Here is a 23,037-nt window from a genome sequence, read left to right as displayed (position 1 = left end):
TTAAATGTCCCGCTGCAGGGCGTATATCATGTCACTGGGCCTGCTTGGTCTCCTGCTCTGCTCTCTTTAGCTCTAACTTAATCTTTGCCTTTTCCAGAATTACTACCCAACCCTCCTTTTCTCTTCCAGCCTGTTGCCCCATAACTCTGAATAATCTCTACCTTGTTCAACAGCGAGCAGAGAAACGGTGAAATTGAAAAACAACAACAAAAAAACCTGTTTTATTATTACTGCTCTTCTTTCTCTCTTTTTGCATGTCTTGCAGAAGCAGATTTATGCTCAAGTTCATAACATGCTCTAACATGGATTATATATGTCTCACTCATATTTAACATATTTTTGTGATGTGTTCAACATAATTAATATTTTTGGTAAAAAAAAAAAACAGCAAGCCTAAGGGTAAGAAATCTGTCTTGTTTTGTTACGAATGGTGTTGTCAATATAGTCAGAACAAATACATGTCCACATACCTGCAAACACACACACATACCTACTTACATAAAGGAAATCACTAAGACTTGCCTAGAAGTTTATAGTTAGACCACCGGAGACTCTATAGACTTGGTTTACAGTGTATTGCAAAGGTAGCTAATAGTAGAGGAAAAATGAAGTAATTTGGATCACTTCAAGTAAACATAAAAGGCTGACAAACCTCAGAGAGCAGGATGGGGAGTGGGGTTGGGAAGATATAAACCAAAGAATTTATGTGCATATATGCATAACCAATGGACACAGACAATAGTGTGGTGAAGATAAATTTAAAAAATAAATAAAAGGCTCATTAAACAAGATTAGAGACTAAGTTATGAGTTGAACATTGCTGTCTTACAGTGTTTCAAACAATGTGAAGAGGGTTGTTTAAATGGGTACAGGTATCAGTGTTAACCAATGGATTAAAAATGGAAGTGGTGAGCAGTCAGGGACTGCAGTCAGACCAGCTGGTTTCAAGTCCTCCCTCTGCCACCAGCAAGGTGTGGGATTACTGTAGGCCAGTTACTTAACCTCTCTAATCCTCAGTTTTCGCAACTCGAAAATTTAGAAAATCACAATAATTTGGGTTCTATAGAGGACTGCTGTGGAGATCAACGGAGAAATACATGGAAAACATGTAACCCAATGGCCAAACAGTAATTGCTCAACAAATGTTGACTATTTATTGTCTCTTTACTGCCCTCAGCAAGCAAATTCAGAGAATTGTTTTCTCAGACTAAGTGTTCCATACAGCAAGCAGTGTTAAAAATTAATTTATGAAACATGAGATCTATAATAAAAAAACAACTATCTGGCAAAAGTTTTTGTAATTTTCAAAGGGGAATGATTGCTCTATTTTTTTGAATCCTCACCCGAGGATATTTTTCCATTTATTTTCAGATAGAGTGGGGTGGGGGCGTGAGAAACATCAACATGAGAGAGACACATCGAGTGGCTGCCTCCCACACGACCCCAGCCAGGGCCAGGGACAAACCACAACCGAGGTACGAGCCCTTGACGGGAATCGAACCCGAGACTCTTTGGTTCACGGACCGACACTAACCACTGAGTAAACCAACCAGGTCTGGTTGTTCTATTATAAAGAGTATTCATAATAATCACTTACAATAGGCCAGATCCATGCCAAGCACTTTCACTGAATCCTCACAAAAATATCATAAAGTAACTGGTTTTGCAAACCCAGTGAAGTAACCTGAATGCAGTAAGTGAATCACTAATGAAATGTTACAAAGGGGGAAATCAGGCTTAGAGAGGCTTAATCATAGGCTCAGCCACTCAGAAAAAAAATTATATTGGCAACAGCCAACTGGAAAGTTGAAGAAACTCGTGTGGCTAACGAAGATACTAGCTCTGACCGGAAGAATGTTGTCAAATAATTGAAAGGAAAAGTTGATGTCAAAAGGTAAGTGGCTATTAAAAAATAATGTCTGAATATCAGGTACCATGGTGGATAGTCAAAAGTCCTTTTAAGAATAAGAGGAATTATACATTAAATTGGTAAATAAAATGACTTTGCCTTTTGTATTTAGGGGAGTAAACAGCTAACGAAATAGAAAATCAAAACAGAAGCCATTTCATAGTTGGACTTGGAAAATTTACATATTTGCCATATAACTCAGAATAAAAGTGCCAGATAAACTGCTTATGGTATCAAAGTTTCAAATTTATTAAATGTATGATCATATATATTCTAAACATCCTTCTATGCATAAGTTCAAGTTTAAATGAAACATTTACTGACCCCGATCACAAAACAATATAACACTCAGTGAATATTTATTGAATAAATGAAAAAAAAGACAAGTAAATTATATAACTTTTTAATGTTACTCTATAATCAGTGTTAAGTGTTTACTTACAGCTTAAAAAATAATTTCAAGGATTTTTACAAAAATCAGATCATTAAATATAATGGAAATGTTATTTTTACCTTCTTTGGTGCTCACTATAAATTTTTAATATATTTATTTATATGTGTCAGGTAAGATGTAATTTGATATCTGTATGCATTATAGTGTGCTCACCATCAAAAGTCTAGTTTCCTGCTCACTATAAATTCTTAAAAGAAATTCATATCCTCAAAAATATAGTTACTTTATGACTATAATTGAAAAACTACAAAGAAGAAATTTAAAAAGAATCTATAATCACAAATCTTAGACATCAGTATATGGGGAAAAGTATGTTTAATTTCATCAACAATCATTCCAGACAGAAATTTGAAACCTTAGGTAAGGTCGCCACAGGGTGGTCAAAGTCAGGAACAGCAGGCTAAAATTAAAGCATACTTGATAACTGAATAAAATTTCTAATTAAAATTAAATTGGAAAATAAAGACTTAGGATCTTGAAATAAAACATTTAAATTTTGAAATCTATGTTTTCTTTATTAATTAGAGCTTCTGATATAATTTTAGCAATTAAAATTATTAAAACATAATGACAACAATGACATCAGTGTGGTAACTGCGATAGTTACCAAACATTTACATCTGCGTGTTAAATGCACAGAGGGGCTCTGATCTCTCTTGGATCAGAGCCTGGGTCGTCTGTCAGTGTTTTATTCACCCTCGTGCCTGTCACTTTCCCTGACTTGTGGTATGTGCTCAGTACAACGTGTTTAAATGAACAAATAATACTCAATTATTGAACCATTACCAGAATTAAAAAATATATACCAAAATATTATTTAAGAAACCAAAAATGTATGTCCTGATGTTTTTACCTACACAACTTGAATAACAGACATTGCAGTCAGCCCTGTTCCTTGCTTTGCATTTCCTGTCCCCCAATACCTGTGATCTCTACTGTTTTTCATTCACTCAGCTTCAGATAAGAAGAGCCACTCCTTGGGACAATGGTCTGCTAAGGAGCCCAGAAGCAATCACTACCCATTAGAACAATCTTCCAAAAAGTGGATCAAACCCCTAAGGTGTTTTCACTTGAATTTTATGTTGTATATTTAGCAGTGAAGTCTGACTTTGAAGTTTGCCTTGAAAGAGATAGAAGATGTGAGGGAAAGCTTTATGGATTTCTTAGGTTCAAAAGACAGAATTATTAATAATTTATGTTAAAATATTCTTTCCTCCCCCCCCCTTTGTTGGCATTTAGAGAATTGAATCCTATCTGTCCATCTACAAAGTGTTACTATGTGCATGCGATATTTTCACTCAATCGGTTGCTTCTTTAGCCAGTGAGACTGTTTTCTACCACTCCTGCATCATTACTTGGGACGAGCACAGGATGGGCTGCAGCTCGGATTCTCCTGTGGACCAGCTGAGGGGCACCTACAGGAGCCTCTGTGGCTACCGTCTACAAAAAAGAGGGACTATCATCGTAAGTGATGGTCAAAGTCTTTTACATTTTTTATGGTCTGCTTTATTATTTATTTCTTAATTAGTATTCCAGTTATTTCTTTATTTTCCACTCTTTTTAAGGCAAGGGGCTCTTTTCTCCTTCTATCTCCCTCTCTCCCTTTCTTAATTTCTTTTCTGACGTGTTTATTTACATCAATGAACACAATGTAACTATTATGATAAAGATTGTCAGGAAGCTCCACATACAAAGTTTCAGCTCAAATTAGGGCAATTTATACCCCGAAATCTGTTTATACAGACTTCACAGCAGCTATTAACTACTTGTATAAGTTATGGTTGTTACATTTTTGGAATTATTCAATTTATAAAACCAAGGCTCTAAGCAAATTCAAAAGTCTATTTAAAAAAAATATATCTCTGTTTAGCTGACTTTAGTTTTTCTTAAACTGAGTACAAACTGAGTGTCATTTGCTTCTCTTGCAAAACAAAACACAATTTGAAGAAACTATTAAAGACATCGGTGTCAGTTTTCTAGTGTTGGGCATGATTATGATTAAGCATCTCAACAGCGTTTCAGACATATAAGGAAAAGATAACACGTGTATGAAGTTCTGAGAGTTCTCTGCCAGTTCCCAGTTGTTATATTTTAAAGTGTTAGTTTAGTTCAGAAAAAGAGATACTCATTGGATTTACTGTAGACTTACAGTGTAGCTAAATCTATGAGATTAAAAAGAAAGAAAAAGAGATTACATTTTTAATACATGAAAGACATTAACACTGATGATGCATCGATAGTTATTCTATGAATCTATTTAATGACATTTAAGAAGAAATGTCTTCATCTAGTTAAAATCAATCTTAACCTGACTGAAAGTTTCTTTTGACTATTAAAGTGGGAAGTTCTGGAAGAACTTTTTAAAAGAGCTAGACTATTTGAAAGAATAATATTATTATAATATATACATACCATTCTTCAGATTTCATAGGACTTTAAAAATGTTAAATATTTTATAACTCAGAACTCAAACTCAAATTTCACTTCTGTATTCATAATTGACTTTTAAATTTAAATTAAAGTTTTATTAACGAAGCATAGGCCTTTCTGCTCCTGAACAGTCACCCTTCTAGAGAACAAACTGGTAGAAGCAGTACTCAATTTGTGCGTGTGTGTTTTTGTTGTTTTTTTAGATTTTTTAAAAATTTGTTCTTAGAGAGAGATGATGAGGGAGGGGGAGAGACTTAGAAACATTGATGTGAGAGTGAAACAGCCATCATTTGCTGCCTCCTGCACGCCCCCCACCTGGGATGGAGCCTGAAACCTGAGCATGTGCCCTGACCAGGAATCAAACAGGCCACCTTTTGGTGCACGGGACGATGCCCAGCCACCTGAGCCACACCGGCCAGGGCCTCAGTTTGTTTTTTAACTACACTATAAACTAGATAGCCCTATCAGTGCACCAGTAATGCCTCCAAGCAAGTTGTTATTCCTGCATTACTTCCCAGTCTTTTCCCTCTATTTTCTTTATATCTATACAAGGGCATTCCTGTCCTTAATTAAAGGGCTTGTATCACATATGCTTTCCTCTTCTTAAAATAAAACAGCATTTAACCCTTTTCAAATCACATGCTTCATTCTCCAAAGCTCCCCATATATATATTTTATCTATTTCTTACCCTCAGAAAATAAAATAGATGCCCTAAAGTAATCATTTTAACAAAAGATATGTTCTACGCTCTTACTTCCTTTAAAGTGAAAGTGAAGACACTAGAACCCAGACTACAGATATATTGAGGTGTACTACAGCAATATAAAAATTGTATTATAATTAAGGGGAAGTGGACCTAAAGCACAAAGAATAGTTATTGATTAATATTTCTACCAAAATCCCCAGGGCTAGCCATTTTTCAAAAAGGTTCGGGAGTACTCTGATTAACATAAGGAGACCCATGAAAAGCTTTCTCTGCCTGTTTTTCAGTCTCGTGTCAATGATTACAGTAACAGAGCCTGTAGTGCAGACACAGGGGGTCCCGGGGATGTTAATACGGTGAAACTTAAATTACATACCATAAAATTCCGCTGGTAATGAATGTTCTCTTTGTTAAAATCAATCACGTAGCCATTGAAGGACCAAACGAAGGTGAGATCCAAGGCAGGGTCAAAGGAGGCGGCACACTGCATGGTGGCGTTTTCCCCAACGGTGATGTCAGTGTTAATAGGAGCCAATATAATCCGTGTGGGATCTGCGTGTTTTAAAATAAAGGAGCAAAGTACGGTTCAAGAAAATGTTATCTGCTACATTAAAAGAATAAGAATCAACATATTTCAATTTCTCTGTGTAAAGGAATATGATATTTTCAAATTTAAATTCCAGGAACAATTGCGTCAAGCATGAGATTTGCCCAGAGGCTTTTTAAATGGAAACGTATCACTGCGGGGACTGTCTTAGATGCTTAGTGCTAAACCTCATCTTATAGTACATTAGAAATGCAGCAAAGTCAAACTAAAAATAAAAACGCAATTTTAATTAAATGCTTGCTTACCTGTGATAACAAGGGTCCCAGTGCTATTAGCCTTCCCTCTGTTATTTTCTGCGAAGCACGTATAGATACCACCATCGTTCCTCGTGATGTTATTGATTTCCAAGCTGCCATCTTCCCAAATGAGTGTTCTATTGATATGAAAAAATTTGTAATTCATAAATTTAATTCATCAAATACTTCATTTTTTTGGTCTTAGATTATAGACGCTGGTGTCATTTGATTAGTACATTTTACACAAATCAGTTAACAGTGGGATTTTTTAAAAAAATTTATTTATTTATTTGAGAGAAAGCGAGTGAGAGAGAAAAGCAGTGACCTGTTGTTAACTTATTTATGTATTCACTGGTTGCTTCTGCTATGTGTCCTGACCAGAGGTCAAACCCACAAGCTCGGTGCATCAGGACGATACTCTAACCCCTGTGAAACCCGGCCAGGGTAACAGTGAGCTTTTTAAAGAGGAAACCTTGCAGCCTTTGTGTGTCATGTTCTTTCTCAGCATTGACAAGGTGTTTCAGAGAACAGGCTTCATCTTTTCTCGGTTGCAGTCTCTCCAACCAGCTTCCTGCTTTTACTCTTGCCTACCCTTAGTTTCTTTTCTTTGTGTCAGCCAGACATGAAGACACAAATGACCTAAGCTATCATGTCACTCTTCTGCTCAGCACTGTCACATCCAGTGACTTTGCACCTCACACACAGTAAAACCCACAGTCCTCTGATTGCCCTTTTAGGCCCTGGACCATTTCTCAGTTTCTTTCTCACATCCTTCAGGAATTTGCACCTTCAGAAAGCTTTGCCTGCTAATTCTAGTTAGTGTTGCCCACACGCGTGCACACACGGACACACACGCATGCACACAGGTACTGCTGTCTTGGCATTCCCCATATTTTCCCTCTTCCCACCTTTTTTTCCTCCTAATACATATTTCATCTGACATACTTTAGTTTTACTTATTAGCCTATCTTTCCATTAGATGGTAACATCTTTATGTTGAAAATTTGTATCTGCTTTGTACGGGGTCATGCCTCCAACAGATAATAGTTTCCATTTACTGGTTAGAAACAAAAAAATCTTGTGTGTGTGCCAGGAACACATTAAGTAGCGAAACACTGATCACTGAGTAGTCACTCAAGCAACCTTTCTATGAGTGACTGAACTACGTGGAGTTTAACTGAAGCAAGTGGTTTTCCACACGCCACAGACCGAAACCAGTCACAGTCCTCGAAGAAATGAGCCAGGTCTTCCAGAAATGTTACCTCAAGACTTCAATTCAGACTTTAGAGTTAGGACAGGCTGACATTTTCATGGCTACAGAGAAAAGCAAACATTTCCTTTTTTGAAACTGTTAAAGAAAGACATTCTAAAAGCCTCCCTTAGGAAACAGCTTTTGTAACAGATTAGTATTTAGGAAATTCTTATTTGAACAGAACTTAAACCTATTCTTTCTGCTTGTCTGTCTCTTCCTTAAAAGTTAGAGACTGAAAGCTCATTATATGTAATTTTATTATATGTAACTTTTATATATAACATGTATTTATCATGTAACCATATTCATCTTCTTTACATGTATTATTTCCAAAAACTTAATTTATCTCTGAACTTTACACAACACATGCTAATGATTCTTCATATATTCCATTTTACGGGCTACACTTGATAAAGAAAAAGTACTGTATATCTAACTTACCAATAAAAATCTCCATGTAAGATGTTCTACCAATAAGATAATTCAGGTTTTCCTTTCCTTTCTTTAACTATCCAGTTCAAACTTAGTTCATGACAGAGTACTTACTTTCTGCTTCGTGAAGAAGAAATGTAGTAACAAAATAATACAAGCATGAAAGTAATTGTTGGATACTGTGGACACTGACAATGTGCCTCTAGGTTCCCCAAGGACAGGACTGTGACTGACCCGCGGCCCAGAGGCTGCACTCAGAAACCATCGTGAGCTTGAGCCAAGGCCACGCTCTCCACAGGCGGCTCAGTGGGTGACTGAGCCCGGGAGGGACTGTAAGGCGGGCCCTTTCCTGGAACATACCGGGCTCCTTTGATGGGCATTTTATCTGGAGGGCTCCCCGGTGGTTGTACCTACTCTCTTAGATCTTCATGGAAGTCCAAGTCATTTCTACCCAGCTTTCCTTCCTTCTCTCCCCCCTTCCTCTGGAGGGAGACCTGCATCTTGGTCAGATGGCTGTCCATCACCCACCTGCTGTCTCCTCTGTTTTCTCTCCTATGCATTGTCACTAACGAATCTCTCTCATGGTTAATCCTATACTGGTGTCTGCTCTTTTGTTCCATGTTAACACAATACCGACATGACATGCCACAATTTTTTGCTCACTAAGCTCTAGTGCAAGTCCTTAGCCAATGTTTCACCCCACTTTCATTTAATTATTTTGCAAGTAAGCAATACAAATTATATTCAAGTCACAATGGAAAGAACAGCAATGATTATTCTTTCTAGAATCCACACTAATATTCTTAGTTTTCTCATGTATATTAGCTCTTGCTTGATCTTTATCATCTTTAAAAGGTATACTTCCTTCTATCACCCATTTCGCCTATACTTTCAGGCAGTTCTTCCCTGGCATTAAAATTAATGTGTGGTAAAAATATGTAAATATGTAGGGAGCTTGGTGTTTTGTTTTGTTTGTTTTTTAATAATAGTCCTTATTCTTAAGTCATTGTAGATTAAACTCCCAGGATGTTATCCTTGTTTTCAGATAATATGATACGGATAAACTGCCAGACAAGTTAGGGACTATCTGATCTTTAATGAATTACTCATTTCTGTCACCAAAATTCCTCCAGGAAAATCTCCACCTTATTTAGTCATTGTTAAAGTATACCAGCTCTGGAGTAGAAAAGAATTTTGGAGATACTCTTCCATAATGGCTCATATAAAGATGACTTTATAGCTAATAGCAGTCTATCAGATATAAATTAACAATTACAAAAAGTTCTGTTGGAGAATATATATGATTTTAGTCCAAAATAAAATAATATAATGAGAACTCAATTACAACTTATCAAGACTTATGTCTCCTCTCCACTGATTGCAAATATTGCATAAACCATTTTACAAGCCACTAACTGGGAGCAGAAATACATTTGTATTGTGGAGCCATTTTTTATAAGTATATTAATCAGAATGAAATTATAGTTATGCTTAAAGAGTCATTCAGTTACTCCTGGAATATTATTGTTCAACAGAAATATTTTATTTCTCTAAAAATAATTTACTAGCCTTGGGCTGTTTGCCTAAATGGTTAGAGCAACGGTCTTTGGACCAAAGAGTTGCAGGTTCGATTCTGGTCAAGGGCATATACCTTGGTTGCGGTTGGGTCCCCGGCCCTGGTCAGGGTCGATATGTCTCTCTCACATAGATGTTTCTCTCTCTCTCTCTCTCCCCCACTCTATCTGAAGATAAATAGAAAAATATCCTTGGGTAAGGGTTTAAACATATATAAATAAATAAATAAAAATAATTTATTAGTTTAACTTCTTTATACATACTATTTTACAACAATCAAACTTGTATTTACATGAAATACTATATCCATTATAAAGTGGTACTGAAATAACCTAGATACTAGTGGATTAAAGTAGTGAACAAAATTAATTTATAAATCCTTTCTTCAAAAAGTAGTACAATTTGATTTAAAGACTTAAAAATATTATGACAGGACTAAAATAGTAAAATTTTAGAAGCAGGCTTTTCTTTTTATGAACATGATGATATTAAAAACAAAACAAAACAAAACAAAAAACAAGTCCATAAAGTGTGGTTTAGAGAAATCCTTGGTTAGACAGGCCCATAATATTGGTACTCATTAGAATTGAAGCAAAAATTTTGTTATTAAGGGTGGAGAGCTCAGGGGGTGGAGGGTAGGAAATGGGCAATGCTATACCACAGGTTGTTTTAGGAGTAAGAACCCAACACTGGGATTACCTCTTGATCAGTCTCTGCATTGCTCATTGTCAGAGTGTTAATGTTTCAGCAGCAAATTGAACCAAATCAACTCTTCCTTTAACATTAAATCTTCTAGTGTCATTTTGTTAAATTCTTAATAACTCTTAGTTAGACATATTAACTGCAAATCTTGATGTTTTCAGGGAAGCAGCAGCTGTTCCTGAACAACCCCTCCCCACCCCATCTCTGTCCCATACATGCCATTCTTGTGATCATCCTAATAAGAGAACTGTGTTAGCATGTGTTCATTCATATCAACATGACATGAGTTTACATTTTTCAGTTTGGAGATTATCCACATACTTTTAGAAGGTCACTTTAACCTTCCCAGGCTTTAGATACATCAAAATATGATAATGACCCTCTTACCCACTTTACTGCATTATTGTGATCTCTATTATACACTTGGCCAGAATACTCTTCAAAAGGTAAAACTTTTTTTCCTTTCTTATTTAAGCCTTTACTCAGTCTCTACTACTCATAGATGAAGTCCAAGCCCCTAATCATAGAAAACATTATTATTGATGATCTGGCTTACTGTATCTCGTCCCTTAAATCTCTTCTCTGTTTTCCTCTGAGAAAAGCCTGCATTCTCGACATATCCTACACTCTCTGCCTTAGGGCATTTGCACATGCTACTCTCTCTGCCTGGAATATTTAAGGCCTCCCATTTTATGTCTCGTTTTTCCTATTTTCCATCGTGACTTTCTCCTCCTCCCACTTTAGTACTCAGTATAACCTTGGCTTCTTCTAGGAAATGTACAGAAAGTATTCAGATCATATAAATAATCTATGCAAGTCAGCTGCTTTTTGTTTTGTCCAGAAGCCACATTGGTAGCTGACCTACCTACTTGTTAAGGAGATGAGATGTTCCTATTCACTTAAGAAGATGGGAAAAAGTGATTTGTACTTTGAAGACATCTTTTTCATTTTCTTACTGAAATATTTAATAGGCTAATGGGCATAAAATTGAATAAAATGTGAAAGGATATAGATGCTCTTACTAGGGGAAAAATAAGTGAAAGAGATCCTATTTTATTTCTTATTGTTCATTATTTTGTGGCCTTGGGCAATTTACCAAGACTCTGAGTTTCGGTGTTCTAAATTTCTTATAAATTATAAAAGCCTAAAAATTAAATCCTGATTACAATAGATACTGACACTGTTAGGTTAAATATTTCTGCTTATCTTAGAACTAGAATATCTTCTGTAAAGAAAAGTTGGAACAAACAATGTATACATGACTAATAAGAAAACAAGTCCTCTGTAAAATAAACTTTCCCAAGTCGTGAATTCCAGCTGGATCTCTAGTTTCTGAGCTGACCTGCTGCCATTGACAAGCCACTCTGTCCCTTTGCTCCATGAAAATTTAGGTTTCGGTGCAGCTTTCGGTTTGCATTCGATGATGACCCTTCCGCCTTTAGCAGCCAGGATCTTCTTTTTCATAGGATTCATTTCAAAGGTTGGAGCCAAGGCTGAAAGAAAACAAATTATTATTATTTTTTTTTGAGGAAAAGAAAAACATGTCTTCTACACATTTTGTTTTCCTTTCTGATTACCAAAGATTAATTTCACACAATAGTATCAGCTATGACCAATAGACATTTCATATCTAATACTAATACCTTTTTCTTTTATTTAATAACTTTATAGAGGCATATTTAACTTACCGTAAAATCTACCAATTTTAAATGTATAATTCTTGCTGATTACTGGAGTGCTATATGATTTAGTTACAATCAGATAGTACATACATATTTACCTTGCAAGTAACATCTAATTCAATTGTTTTGACTAAATAGCTCAAGAGAAGTTCAGTAAAAGACTAGAGTAAATTGAGCACCATCATTAATGTTGACCTATGGTCATGATCAATACTCTCAAACACACTGTGAATGAACTCTCCTTAGTATACAAATGAGAGAAATAATGCCTATTAAAATTATATAAGTTGACAAAGAAGTCACAGGAAGTATCAGGTAGGATTTATGCTAGAATCTAGTTCCCTGTGATTGGCAAACATGTTTTTAGTAAGCAATATGACTCCTTTCTCATTAAACAGATATTTATGGAACACCAATTGTGTGCAGATACTATGAGATGCCAAAATAAACATGGAGAACCCTGACTGCTGGGGAATAATGGATCCAATGAATTGAGGGAGGCATGATTCACTGGTAGTTAATCCTTACCTCAATGTACAGAAAATAATTATGAAAATGGGATACAGAGTCTCATAAAAGGTTACTCCTTTTATGGAATGCTCTGACTTTTTTAGGGTCAAGACATCTAGCTCATTTCTCAACTTCTCAATCTCCTTGTCTGTAAGGGTTCCAGTTTCCCCTCTTCCTTCCCAACCTTTTGAACATTAGCCCTTCTAAGTGGGCATGATGTGGAAGACCTCGTCTTAAAAAAAAAAAAAGTTCATTTTTAATATGTTCTTACAGTTATCTAATTTCCTTTCACAGTCTTTTAGTGTCACTAAATTAGTAGTGATAGTAATGTTTTAAAGGGTTTCCCCATGGTGTGGCAAGAATAAAGTATTAGGGAAAATAAAAAGGAATGAATATAGGGCATAGGGAAGGGGAGTCTTTTTGGACAGAAGACAGACAAAGCTTCCTCTGGATGAAGGAAGGGATGAAAGGGCAAGTATAATAAAGATCTGGATCGTTTTTAATGAGGGATGGGAAGTTGAAATATTGTACTTCAAAGGGTTTGATTTTCATGAGCAGTAAGAAGGCAATATGAAAGTGGAAGTCAGCAAGGGGGAAGGAGCTTGAAGCACCCCCCGAGGGTTTTACAAAGCAATTACAGGGCGTGAGACCCAGGGACCAGCTAGCTAGTGCTCAAGATTCCTCCCTCGTCTGAGGCTGGGTCATATGCCTGTGACAGCATCAGTCTGAACTCCGTGATTTTCAGGAACTGTTTGGCTGCCAGATGGAGGAGTGAACAAGTGCAGTAAAAATCGGCATGGGTCAGTTTTTGAAAACTATTATACTCCACGTTGCCTTCAATTTATTAACTGTTCCCAATGAGTGGAAGAAAAACACAATAATATTCTAGTCCAAACCACATTTTAAAAGTTTTTAACTTACCAATTCTAGAATACAACATGAAATCAAGTACAATCTATAGATACCCCATGACCATTTTTTAATGCATCACTTTCTTGCTGAATCGTTACGAGAAACCAGAAATGATAACTGACCTAAGATCTTCAGCTCCGCATTGGCATAAATGGCTCCGTACGTGTTTTCGGCTATGCACTGGTACATGCCAGCATTCTCAAAAGTCACGTCATACAGTCTCAATTCTCCTTTATGATACTGGAAAGAACACACAGGACAACACATTTCCTCGATAAACGTTAACAGAAACGCTTTCATGGAGGCAGGGGCCTGGTTGTCGTTTTATTTAAATACAGTCTTCTGCCCCACTGTTAACTAAGCAGACGAAGTGGGATGTTTGTGGGGAAGTAAAACCCACTTACGGTGCCCAGGGGCTCTTGTTTTATTCCTCCCACAGAGCTGAGAGTCCACCTCTTCCCTTTCTTCCCGGCTGGGAGATTATGGAGGGAAGGCAGAGAAAAATCCTAAGGTTGCTACTTGTCCCCAGGGCTACAGGTAGGACCTTTGCTCTTACCTCTGTTTCTTTGGGGTCAGGAAAACTGGCAAGAAAAAGAGGACAATATCAGGTAGCGGAGATGGAGGAGTAAGAAGAGGGGTAAAAGTGGAACAAAGGAAAAAATAAAAGGAGAAAGAGAAGATAGACCTAAGGTTGCAGAGAGTCGTTTAAGCTGAAAGAAGATAAATTGTGTTCAGTTTCTTGTTTGATATTTTTTAAGAAAACGTTTTTATTTGAGGGCCCAGGTCCCCTGACTCTGTTGACTCTCCTGCTATATATTTATCCCAGGACCACCCAAAAATGTTGCCTGAAAATAGACTCAAGAACCTCTAAGTACTTGAACATACGTACCACATAACCGTTTTTCAGCCATCGGATGGTAGGGATGGGCTTCCCTGTGGCCACACAAGGCCAATAGAGATCACTGCCTATATCCACCTCTGTGTCATTGATATGTTCTACCCATTCAGGAAATGCTAGAAAAGAAAGAACATTGCAAATATTAAATGTAGTTCTCAACATTCATCATAATCTTGAGTACAAATACTACCTTTAGCTGACCTTCACTACATAAAAATAACATGAGAGCAATGGAAAGTGACCTTCCATAGATGTGCAGGTAAGTTTTACCCCTTACTATTATAGCATGAGTAAGCCATAATTCAGTTTATAATTATTTTTCTCTTTGTGAACTGTATTATGTTAGAAAGCTAATGCATAAATAGCAGTAAAATAATTTATATTTATAACATAAGTCTTTCAAAATGACAAAGTTTTAACACTATCTCTTCCTTTTTGGGATAAAGATTAATTTTCCCCCTACTCCTTCAGGTATATACTATCTTTCTTTTGATGTAACTTTGGCTAGTAGCCACTGTAACATGATATTCTTATATCTAAAGGTATTTACTGCATACAGTAGCTATAAATGGTGAAATCTATGCCTGAGAGAAATTGATCTCAGCTTCATCAACTGATCTGATCTATTGAGAGTTTAAACAATGCTAGAAATTTTCAAAAATTAAACAAAATTTCTAGAGAGCAAACAAATAAACAATATGATAATCTTTTTGAGTGTTTAAGTTATTTAAGTTAAGTAGTCCAAATGGATCTAAGTAAAGAAATTAATATAAAATAAAGACGTAGATAGGAAAGAATCCTAAATAAAGGATAGTATTTTATTTTTTCTTTGAAAATAACTTTAATTATATTCATTTTATGACCAAATTAGTAAACTTATCTTTTATAAAGTATTTAATATATATAAATAACAAAGGACATGAAACATTTCTTTTAACCCTCACCCAAGGATATCTTTCCATTGATTTTTAGAGAGAGAGGAAGAGGGGAAGAGAGAAAGATACATCTGTATCGGTCGCCTCCTGTTTCACGCCCCAACAGGGAATGGAACCCGCAACCTAGGTATGTGTCCTGACCGGAAAAGGAATCAAACCTGCAATCTTTATGGTGTACAAGATGATCCTCCAATCAACTGAGAAACGCAGATAGGACAGGACATAAAACATTTTTATGATTTCATTGAACTCCATCAATATAATGTGTATATATGTACACATATATATTTTTATAGTACATATAATTTAGTGTATATTTTCACTTATCATTACATTCTGACTGCAACATATGGAGATAATTTTTAAAATAAATATTGAAATTTGTGGTATTAATTAATAGAGATTTTATTTTGTATATAATTTTAGTAATGCACAAAACAAGAATATCAGCACCATTTCTGCCTTGGCCCCACACAGGTGACACAGACATATCACATTAAAAAATAAAATGAGAAGACTAAATAATTGAATCAGCTTGATACATCCTATATATGATTTAATTATGTGACCTTCTGCTTGTTTGATTAGACCAAAAGATAAAACTGAGCCTGCCTCATTAGTAAAGGAGAAATAGCAGTTCCCTGAAATTACAGCCTATAAATATCTGCTCTGTCACCTTGATTTTTCTAAGGATTTACATATTAGACAGTTAAGAACTCTACTCTGCTAAGAACCTGGAGGGTAAATTTCTTAATATGTCGAATTAAAACTGATCTATAAGCTCTAGAAATTGGACAGAGCGTGGCAGCTATATTTTAAAAATATAAGAGTTCTAAGCAGAATTTTCCTCCCCTCAGGAAGCCACCCATGTGCACTTGATATGCATTCAGGGAATCTGGTTGCAGTATTAGAGACACCAGCCTGGAGGGCACAGAAAATGTCTGGGTCAGAGTTTTGTGATGGAAATAAAAAAGAGGTTCAAAGACCAAACCCCGACTGCTCCAACGTTAAAGGGGCATGGAGGTAGGAGGAGAACGGGAGAGGTGCATGAGGACACTGACAAAGTGTGGGTTCCAGAGACACCCAGAAAGTGAATCATGGAAGAGAGGGGTTGACTGTGGTAAATGCTGTTGTCCGATAAGGATTGAGGATTGACCCTCAGCTTTAGCAATGTGGATGGCGTCAGTGATCATGAAAGCAAAAGTTTCAGTGGACAAGTGAGGATAAAAATCAAATCAGAGTGTATTCAAGAGAGAATAAATTGGAGACACCATCTTTAGAGAGTACAGACAAACCTGCCAAGATTTTTATTACTTCTTTAGGGGAGACAAGAAGAAGAAAAGTGCTGCAGTAGCAGGAGTTGAAATGAAGACTTTAAAGAAGGAAGAAACAAGAGCCATTATACACTGACGGGAATGATCTCGTGAAGAGAGAAAGCTGTTTATGCTGTGCAGGGACTTCTGGGTCAATAACCTCAAGTAAGAGGGCAGGACTCAAATGGAGGCGCCAGCCTCGGATAGCAACTGAATCTATAATAATAGGATATGGGTAGAGATGCAGGGGTGGGGTAGATGTGGGGTGGGAGAACATGGACGTTCTAATGAAATAACTTCCATTTTCTCTGGGAAATAGGAAGCCCAGTTATCAGCTGGGAAATCAGGAAGTGTTCCGCTAAGGGCGTGGGGGGATAAGCGGATGTGGGGACGTGTAGCATGCATGCAGGTAACACTGAGGATCCACTTAAAGTGAGTGATGAACACTTTAAAATGAATTAATGCCTATCTCAAGTCGTATTCTAGTTCCTGGGTGTGGATACTGAGAGGGAGCGTCTAGCGAGGTTTCTCCAGGCTTTGCCTTTGCACAAGTAATCAAGACAAAGTGGAGTGATGAATGCGCTCAGAGGCTGTACGGGGAAATGATAATCATGGATCACAGATATATGTAAATGTAACTCCTATGTGTGACTTAATTAGACATAAGACAGATTTTTCATGTTTTTGGCTAATGTGATATATATATATATATCACTGTTGTTAAATTATTCACCACTAGATACTAGTTCATCCAGTAAGAAAATGGCTGTAAGGGGACTATGAATGAAATTTATAAACAGTTAAAACAATATATCTACCTTGAACGTAAATCCTTGCCTGGTGTCTGTCCTTTCCTCTGATGTTCTCAGCCTCGCATTCATAGGTGCCTTCGTCTTCCAGCTGAATGTTGAAGATCTTGAGGACGGCCCCGGAGGTGCTGATCTCGGCCGTGCTGGGCATTGGCTCCAGGACCTTGCGCCACCGGATGTCAGGAACGGGACTTTAAACAGGAGATACAAGAGCGAAGCGTCCACAGTGCTTATGAGGCAGTCTTATACATATGTTTGTAGTTAAACATTTACACAAACTATTTTCACAAACAGTACAAAAATTAATGTTTTTCTATATACGTTCATGAAAAATGTACATACTTACTTGCCTAGTGCGAAACACTCTAAAGTCACATTCTGGCCCATCAACGCATATATGTCCTTGAACTGAACTACAATATCAGCAGGATAAGGTTTTGTTGTCCCTAATAGTAAGAAAAACAAAAACATCAATGAATTAACAAACAGAATAGTTTTGTTTTTCTAATACTGAATTTTTTTTAATGATATTAGAACTGATTCAATCTAGATGTGTTTTCTCTGTACAGGTCTTGAAAAAGATCTGATCATGTCACAATGTACAGATCTATATTTTTATGCATATTATATAGAGAGTATAAATTTTAGCAAGAAGCTTCAATCATATAGACTCATCTTGACAGCTGTGTATATCCATCTGATTCAACTTACTAAAAAAAAAAAATTTCAAGAATTCTTTAGGGAGCATCAAATAGACATGAAAACATTGTGCCAGATGCCACATGGACTTAGGAAGAAAAGGAAAGAAGAAAGAAAATGAGGGAGAAGGGAAAAGGAAGAAAGAAAGAAGAAAGGAGGGAAAAAGAAGTGTCCATGGAGAATAAGACAAAGGGGAAATAGTTGAAAAGGAAAAAGGAAAGAAGAAAATAAGAAATGCATCTATTCAGACATCACTGTGCTCATCAATATAGCCACTTTATTGAATTTATGTAACATAGTCCTAAAATATGTATTATCCCCCTACCGACGAAGAAATCGGCTCAGAAAGGCTAAATACATGGTTTGGGATCACGTGTGAGTATGAACTTTATACTACATAATGCTGAGGAGACAAAGAGATACACAAAAACCCAAGATATAGGCTAAAATAAAAATAAATGATCTAAAAATGTATCAGCCAAGAAAGATTACTGGAAGTAAATGGCTCTTGGAATTTAGGTAAGAAAGGTATATGAATTGGACTAGCCCAGGTTGAAGAAATACTGTATTATGACAGTTCCAGGCATGTGCAGGAAATTACAACAACAACAACCCAAGTCTAGCAATTCAAATGATGTTGAATCATATGTAGTTGAAGATGAGCTTGAACCTACAATCTAGAAGGCCTGTAACTGTGATATTAAATACTTGGAAAGTAATTTCCTCAGTAGTATTTACCAAAGGGTTTTGGTAAAAGGTAATATAGATCTTACCTTTGGTTTAGGTCGAAGACCTTGTTGGCTGTTTTAAAGAATGGAGCATGGAGAAGAGAAATACATAAAAGAGTCAGAGATCTAAGGAAGATTGTTTCATTAATTAAGAAAAGCAGATGAAGGTCTGACCTAAGGCAGTCACAGTGGGAACAGAAAGGGAAGAACAAATGCAAATTTTGTTTTAGAGGCAGAATCAAGAGGACTTCCCCTGGGATCAATGCTTTCTGGAGGTGTAGATTAAATGTTCAATTCATCAGAATCACCTGCAGATCCCTGGGTCACCTCCCAGGCCTGCTGAATCAGCATTTCTGGGTTGTGCCTTTTCCTCAAACTTCCCAAGAATTTACATACTAATTGAGAACCATTGAATTCCCTGTCCTGAAGATGAGTGGGGGAAAGGAGTTGATTAAAAATGCTATCCTGAGGTAGTAGAAATATAATGAGATTGCTAAATGAGATAAGAACACCAAGGAAGTTTTTGGGGGGGGGGAAGTTAACAGGTGTTTCAGGAACATTTTGAGCTAAATATCCTTGAGAACCTTCTGTGTGAAAAGTCCAGGAGGTAGGTAGAATTAAAGACTTGAATCACAGGGGAAATTTTTGGAAATGTGAATTGGGAGCCATCTGCATAGGGCTCCTAATGAAAGGTATAAATGGGTGAGAATATCTGGAAAGAGATTACAGAGAAATATAAGAATGAGGAATATATGGTGAAGAATACTGCACAGAATGTGTCAGGGAGGCAGGTGGGAGATGAAGAAAGAGCAGGAATCAGGACCATTAGCAAAGAAGGGAACATGCAAGAGAGGTTGAAGAGACCAACAGTGTCATAGTTCATAGGAAAGGGATGGGAGAGAATAATAGAGAACTAATCATAGTGGGGTACTAGCCATAGTTACACAAAATGTTAAACATCCTTGCTGTGTTCATCGTGATTGCTTTGTTCTGATTAAAGAAAGTCCATTCTGACCTGGCTGGGAATTGTATGCCCTGGGAGCTTACCTGGGGAATGCTGTCTATTCTTATATGAGAACGAGGGAAAACTGTGCTACATCAAGGAAAGACTAACAACCGTGGAGCCCTGGAGGCAAACAACCCTTTTCCCTAGTCCACGTTTCCCAGCCCAAATTTCTTCCTCATGCCTGTAATCTGTAATTTTTTTACCCTTTGTTATTCTTTTTGTCTACTAATCTGTAACTGTTTTACCCAATGTTATTCCTCGTTTGCCTGCCTGACCTTCCCCACATAGCTACACAATATGAAGCACCAGCTATGGAGGGAGTTCAGAGCAGATTTAATGGGATGAGCCACTGCTCTCCCATACTGCTGGCAATATTGGGATAGATGCTCATATATGATTCAGCCTTGTCTCTGCTTAATTGGCTCAAGTAGCGACAGGCAGCCTGGACCTATTCGTTGTCTGGTTTCACATACAGAATCAGACTGAAAAGCTTCCTTTGGATTAACGAATAGGAAGGTGTTTTGATTTCTCAAGATTGTTCCCACTGAATACAAAGGAATATGCAGAGGGAAGGAATGGAGGAGAGTTTGAAGATCCAGAAAACAAAGGAAGTGAATGATGTAGTCAAGTCCCTAACTAAATCAAATGCAATGTGAACCAGGGCAATTGGAGGACTTCCCTTAAGGAGAAGGTGAAACACTTCTTCTATCAAGTTAGAAAGTAAGAAATCAATAGAAGTGCTAAATTTTGGGGGAAGAATAAGAAAGAACATTAAAGAAGTTTTTATCTTGTGGCTCTTTTTAACTCTGTGAAATATGGGTGAGAGTATCTAATATGTGGGAATAAAGGAGTTCTATGGAAAGTAACCTCACAGGGTGATCTGACCATAAATTCCTAACTGGGCAGGTCATGGTGGATAGTCATGCTCCAGCCTGTAACTTCTTTAGTGAGAGGTATTTAAAAAAAAATTTTTTTTTTCTTTATTGATTTTTAGAGAGAGAAGAAGGGTGAGGGGGAGAGAGAGAAATATTGATGAGAGAGAACATTGAATGGCCGCCTCCTGCATGCCCCCCACTGGGGATTGGGCCCACAACCTGGGTATGTACCCTGACCAGGAATTGAACCAGAGACCTCTTGGTGCATGGGTTGATGCTCAACCAGTGAGCCACACTGGCTGGGCATAGTGAGAAGTTTTTAAGTAAGCCTTGTCCATTGCTCTTGTGCACCTAGGTTAACACACCTTTGAAATGCCAGAAGTAATACCCCTGAGAGACTTAACCACCCTTGAGAAAGCACACAATCTCTTTATTCTGTAATCCAATCCCTTGCTTCCCTCTACCTTCAGATAATCTTCTTTATGTTCCCTCCGTAATCTCAAAAGCATAAAAGAAACATCTAAACTGTTGTATTCCGGAGCACTTGAGATCTTGCTCCCTGGCATAGGTCTTCAGTTTGGCTGAAATAGACTTTGATAAAAATTCTCTGTAGGTTTGGACATTGCTTACATTGACTCTACAAAGGCTGGGAGGGAAAAAGAGCCAGAAGATCAAAAGATATTTATTGAATACCAACCATCTGCCTTTTTCCCCCTCATTCTGTAATAACATAGTTTTTAATTTAATGATTTGTTCACCTTCATGAATTTACTAAGAAGTGGGAATGGCCATGAAAATAAACAGATGCCAGTGATTCTCTCACAATTAATAAACTGGGATTTGACTAATGAATCAGTCCTTTGCATTCCGTGAAGTGGAGGCAGCCAGTCTGAACTCTGCCATTTTAGGGTATTTTTATAATATAAATCACCTCTACTGAAAAGCTGAGGAAGGCCCAGAACTTTCCAAGTGCTTGTCCTCTGTTTCCTCTCACGGAGCAGCCAGCTCACCTGCCCGCCGGAATACTATAAGAATTCCAGACACTAGACAACCTTGCAAAAGCAGAATATAACAAGTAAAATACTTACGTTCAGGTAGTGGAATGAGTGGGATGAATTTGCTGAACACACTCTTCGTAATGGAAGGACTGGATACAAAGCAGGAATAATTGCCTTTGTCTGATGCTTCAACATTCGCAATGTAGAGATTGCCATTCGTCTGAGACACAAATCTCCGTTTATCCATTGTGATAAACACAGGAAATTCATTTAGAAGCCAGCGGTAGCTAAGATCATCTAGGAAAAAAATATTGTCTACTAAATATTAAGCTCTTCTCCAAATGCAAAGATTTTATTTTCTAGCCATAACCTAGCAGATGGTCTAATTTAGGCTGTTGTACAGCATATGTTGGAAGTAGGCCAAGACAAACTGCAAGTTTTCTAAAAGTTTCTATAGTTTGAATGAATATAAGCATATTACAAGGCAATTATATATCTTTCTCTCTCAATTATTTTTTAGACTACTAATCTTATTCTATTCCACTGATGAACTAAATGAAACTCAGAGGGATTAAATGTCTTGCTTAGAATTTCATGACCATTAAGTAGAACTGGGGTTTTGGAATCAAGGTCTGATCATTCACAGCTCAGAACCCACTTTCCTACTGCATTTTTTAAATAAAATCAATTATTACTAACCATACTGTAGTTTTATATCTATTTTGTTTTGGTACTCCTGTTTTAAATTATAGATTTGGAGATGAGTTTATATAACCTGTGCTGGCCACATTAAAAAGCATAAACCACAGAAACAGAGAAATACATGCTACTAGTTTTCTTAAATATTAGGAAGCATAGCCTATGGTAACTCTTAACCACAGGAAATTCCTTTAGCTGAACATACTGAATATATGTCTTCGGTTTGGCTGAAATAGACTTTTATAACAATTCTCTGCAGGTTTGGACATTTCTTACATTGACCCTACAAAGATTGGGGAGAGAAAAAGAACCAGAAAGTCAGAAGTTGTGACCAAAAGTTGAATTTCCTCATTCATTTGCTGCTTTTCATGCAGTTCTCCTCCTATCGCCCCTTCCTGGTTTGAGGAATGAATGAATCCCCAGGTGCCACGCACAGCAGTGGTGCACGAGAGGGACCCAGGGGCCCTGCACACTTCTCAGTCACATATTGACTTCCTTTAAACACCATGGCCAAGCGACTGTCACTAGGAAGATTATAGGAGGGATCTCTGATGCCAAGTTAGATCGGATTTTAGATGTGAGATGGTGGAAGGTCAAGATCTTTTAAATATAAAATAATTATGGCACTTTTGCTTTAGGGAGTTCACAGTGACTGGTAAAGCTGCCCAAAGG

The 23,037-nt window shown here is 37.1% G+C and overlaps 1 protein-coding gene across 1 annotated transcript in view; it reads right to left on the bottom strand.

Annotated features, from left to right (window-relative positions):
- Positions 1-23,037, bottom strand: part of CNTN1 (contactin 1) — a 311,723-nt gene that overhangs the window by 94,782 nt on the left and 193,904 nt on the right. The window contains exons 8-15 of the mRNA XM_036252416.1: positions 21,757-21,963; positions 17,707-17,806; positions 17,370-17,551; positions 14,295-14,419; positions 13,528-13,645; positions 11,644-11,794; positions 6,350-6,477; positions 5,874-6,049 (exon numbers count right to left, since the gene is read on the bottom strand). Coding sequence (XP_036108309.1) covers positions 5,874-6,049; positions 6,350-6,477; positions 11,644-11,794; positions 13,528-13,645; positions 14,295-14,419; positions 17,370-17,551; positions 17,707-17,806; positions 21,757-21,963 — 1,187 coding nt within the window. The remainder of the gene's footprint in view (positions 1-5,873; positions 6,050-6,349; positions 6,478-11,643; positions 11,795-13,527; positions 13,646-14,294; positions 14,420-17,369; positions 17,552-17,706; positions 17,807-21,756; positions 21,964-23,037) is intronic.

The sequence above is a fragment of the Molossus molossus genome, unplaced genomic scaffold (assembly GCF_014108415.1).
Source record: "Molossus molossus isolate mMolMol1 unplaced genomic scaffold, mMolMol1.p scaffold_m16_p_10, whole genome shotgun sequence".
Classification (NCBI taxonomy): Eukaryota; Metazoa; Chordata; class Mammalia; order Chiroptera; family Molossidae; genus Molossus; species Molossus molossus.
This window is presented reverse-complemented; position numbering and strand designations above follow the sequence as displayed.